Source organism: Papaver somniferum, chromosome 2 (assembly GCF_003573695.1).
Source record: "Papaver somniferum cultivar HN1 chromosome 2, ASM357369v1, whole genome shotgun sequence".
NCBI classification, from domain to species: domain Eukaryota; kingdom Viridiplantae; phylum Streptophyta; class Magnoliopsida; order Ranunculales; family Papaveraceae; genus Papaver; species Papaver somniferum.
This window is the reverse complement of record NC_039359.1, coordinates 182,489,562-182,493,307: the sequence shown is the minus strand read 5'-3', so window position 1 is coordinate 182,493,307 and position 3,746 is coordinate 182,489,562. Positions and strand designations below refer to the sequence as shown.

The following is a 3,746-nucleotide window of genomic DNA, read 5'->3' as shown; positions in this document are numbered from 1 at the left end:
AGATAAAACTTTGAGACGAGATGCTCCAAGCAACTTATTTTCTTGCAGTGTGACGATCAACGAATTAGGAAGGCTTATGTGGGATCTCAAGATAATATACCCAAACTCAGCAACATTTATATCTATCTTGTCGGCCTATAGCCACTGCAATAGCACTATAGCAGCAGCTTATAATATACATGGAGGGAATAAACTATTATTTTTAGCTTCATAATTTGCACTGCATTCGGAAAAGTAGAAGGCTGGCGAGTCTCTGATGATGACATAGGCATTAAAAGTAAATACATGAATCAGATTGTGCAAGAGCAATGAAAACAAATGACTGAACACCATTAACAATCCCAACCAAAAAAGTAAGGGAATTTAGAATCTAGCTCGAAGTCTAGCTGCTTATTTTCTCTCAAGAGACTTTCAACTGACTGATACATAACTGGAACATGAAGAAAACAAAAGCACTCTATCATATAGGGATCCCGAAAGTCTTCTTCAATTTCTCAACCTCCAGGTAAACCGTGGAGTACGGGAGGAACTCTGAGAAATGGGTCTTGCTCAGATCATTTATTGCAACTGCCAATTTTGGGATCTCCAAGATTTCTTCATGGGTCAGAGTTCGGATGTATCTTGCTGGATTTCCAGCCCACAGTTCACCAGAAGGAATTCTTCGACCAGGAGGAAGAACAGAGCCAGCTTCCAAGATTGAGTGGGTCTCGACCAAAGAACCTTCCATAAGGATTGAGTGTTGCCCTATGATACATTCCGGCTCAATTGTGCAGGATCGCAGGAGACTGTATGCTCCAATAGTCACAAACCTCTCGATTAATGTTTCAGCAGGTAACCCTAACAGAAATAGCAAGTCTCAATAATTGCAGATTGAAAATAAAAGAATGCGGGAGACACTAAGAAATTTTCATATAACAAATACTAGAAGATTATCTGACTGATGGTTGCATAATCCCAGTCATGATGTTTATAAGTCAACATATGTCAACAAGAAAGTTAAATGTTGGATCCTTTTCATGGAAAAGACAACTTCTTCGGCTTCCCTTAGTATCCTGGAAGAATTCACATGAGGCTAATGAGATAAAATGCCTTGTCACTGTAGCTGTCTCACTGACACCTTCAAGATGTAAGGCAAATAGAGTGTCAAGGATTTTCAGCACCTTCTGTTTACTAGTTTCCAAATGCATAATACAACATTGTGTAGCTTCCTTAACTCAAAGGAAACTTTTGCTGACTTGCACCATGCAAATTTTTCCCAAATACCAAGCAAATCCTTCCTACTTGAAACAAAAACACTAATTTCTCAATGCATGCATTCCACAACCATAAACTACAACAGCAACACCACCACCAGCACATCCATCAAAATACTGTCACCTACACTAATGCAAACCAACATTGTTATGTTTTATCTTTAACTATAGGATAAAAGAACTCTCCTATAGTTTAGTCTTAACAGCCCTACCTACTAATTTCCTCATCCTAACTAAACTACACCAGAAAAATTCTTGGCTTCAACCAAATCACAATCTTGATCTTGCATAACTGACCTATAAGGAAAGAAGACTATACAGAAAGTGATCTGATAAAAGCACATGGTAGTTAAGATGTTCATGGTATTTTGAAGAACAATATATGCTTCACATTTATACGCTTCACATATATATACTACCCACATTCTATGCTTCATATAGATGGGATATACAAGCTGCACAACAAATAAATCAGTAACAGCAATTCACAAAATTTCCAGCTCAACAAAGAAATATAAACGAAGCAAACTTGATTGAAACTTGATAGAACATGATTAACAGGAGCCACGAATAAACCTCAATATTTTGCCACAATAATCTGTGGATATATATCACCAGAAGGTTAACAAAAAGCTCGACAGCATTGAAACACTTTACATCATCACCCACTCCAATCGCTGGTCAAATCGCTAAAGAGCATTTCACTCTACCCTCTTCTTGCCTCTACCCATTCAATCAACAGAACAAAGTAGATCCTAAAAACTAAACTTAATCTATTGGAATGTAATGCAAGAACTGCACGGTCACCTCTGTGGGATTCACTCCACGGATGTATCAAAACCACCGAACCGAGGTGAAGTGAAGACACCAAGGTGACCGTGCAGTTTGAGCATTATATTCCAATATAATCTGCTTTTTATAGATTTCTTAAACAGTTAACCAACCAAACAAAATTATATATCAAGATTAATTTCACATCTAGGGTACGCATTCATAAAAGTCTAATTTTCCCCCAGATTAAAAAACAAAAAATAAACAAGAAATTAGGTCAAACTGAGAAGGCAAACCTGTAGGAGAAGACCAAGCAGCATGAAGAACACATCGTTCTTGAACATTAGAACAAAAGCCGACAGTAATTTTATTAAGATCTCCTCTAAGAACAGATCCACTCCAAACTGAAGATCCATCACAAACAGTTACTTGCCCAGCTAATACAACATTGGGTGCAACATAAGCATCAACAGCTATCGTAGGTAACCATTGCCCTAATGGAATTACTTGTCTTTGTCCTCTATAATCCCACTTCAATCTTTCATCATTGTCTCTTGTTATTGTTGTCGGTATATTTGATGAAGATGATGATGAATCTGTAGCAACAGCAGTAGAGAACGGTCTGGTGAGACCGAAAATAGATTGAGTTAATGGACCAATTGTTGCCGATTTTAGGGATTTTCTGGTTAGTCGAGCTGCTAGAGATGTCGCCATTTCGTGAAGAGAAACGAGAGAAATGAAAAAGGAAAGAAACTATGCCCTCTTTAACGACAATTGTGTGGGACAACTTAACACTTCTAAGTAATAAAGCAATTTACACTTGGATTACAGCTGCATGTGTTTTTGGTTTTAAGGAATTACTGGTTAATCCAGTTGAGAATACCTGTTTAATGTTTAATCGATGGTCCATGTTTTTGGAACAGATCATAACGGCCCTGTTGTTATTGTTCTGATGAAGAGAAGAACCTATGATTAGCTTTTCGGGAAGTTTAGAAACGAACAATTTCAACGAAATCTTTCAATTTCTTATTTTACTGTCCAACTCTATGTATTCCTCTATCTTTAAAGTGCATTGAATGTATAAAAATGGCTATAACAAAGTTTCTCTTATTCGTATTAACAGCTACTCTAGGAGGAATGTTTTTATGTGGTGCTAACGATTTAATAACTATCTTTGTAGCTCCAGAATGTTTCAGTTTATGCTCCTACCTATTATCTGGATATACCAAGAGAGATCTCTCTAATCCAGCACACGTGTGAGTAACTGAAGACTTTTCAAAAGCAGTATATCCCAATTTTATCCTTTTGCAACGATATATAACGAGAGACAAACTCAAAATCGAGTTTTTTTTCTTCATCCCAGATCCTTCTCTCGCTCTCTGTTGCTGCTGGTTTTTCTCGCTCTTTGCTGTTGCTGGTGTCTCTCAATTGTTAGGTTTATCTGAGATTCGAATAACATACTTTACTATAATCATCTTCTCTGTTGTTGTTGTTGCTTTATGTTTCTTTTCGTTTTTTTATTTTTTAAATCATGGTGATCAGATAATTTATCGATGATGTACATTGTTTAGTTCCGTTTTTGTTCATTTTTAAGTAATTTTGGTGATTTTTTTTATTCCGATTTTGTGATTGAGATTTTTTTTTGATTGATCATCGTTTTTGTTTGTTTGATATGACCATGTAGTGCATAAAAGTCATATACAAAGATTCTTTACTGTGAAA

General features: G+C 36.5%; 1 protein-coding gene across 1 annotated transcript; it reads right to left on the bottom strand.

The window, feature by feature from the left end:
* Positions 1–228: 228 nt before the first annotated feature.
* LOC113349950 (gamma carbonic anhydrase-like 2, mitochondrial) lies at positions 229–2,796 on the bottom strand. The gene is made up of 2 exons (XM_026593999.1): positions 2,321–2,796; positions 229–837 (listed from the first exon to the last, which is right to left on the bottom strand). Exons 1-2 carry the CDS (start codon positions 2,736–2,738, stop codon positions 461–463), a joined length of 795 nt encoding a protein of 264 aa, XP_026449784.1. The 5' UTR covers positions 2,739–2,796; the 3' UTR covers positions 229–460.
* Positions 2,797–3,746: the final 950 nt, after the last annotated feature.

Bases quoted from the DNA above. Each gene is read 5' to 3' on its own strand.
- LOC113349950 (XM_026593999.1), bottom strand. From the start codon at position 2,738: ATGGCGACATCTCTAGCAGCTCGACTAACCAGAAAATCCCTAAAATCG. The intron at 838-2,320 runs GTTTGCCTTCTC...TATTTCTGTTAG, and splicing joins TGCTTGGTCTTCTCCTACAG to GGTTACCTGCTGAAACATTA.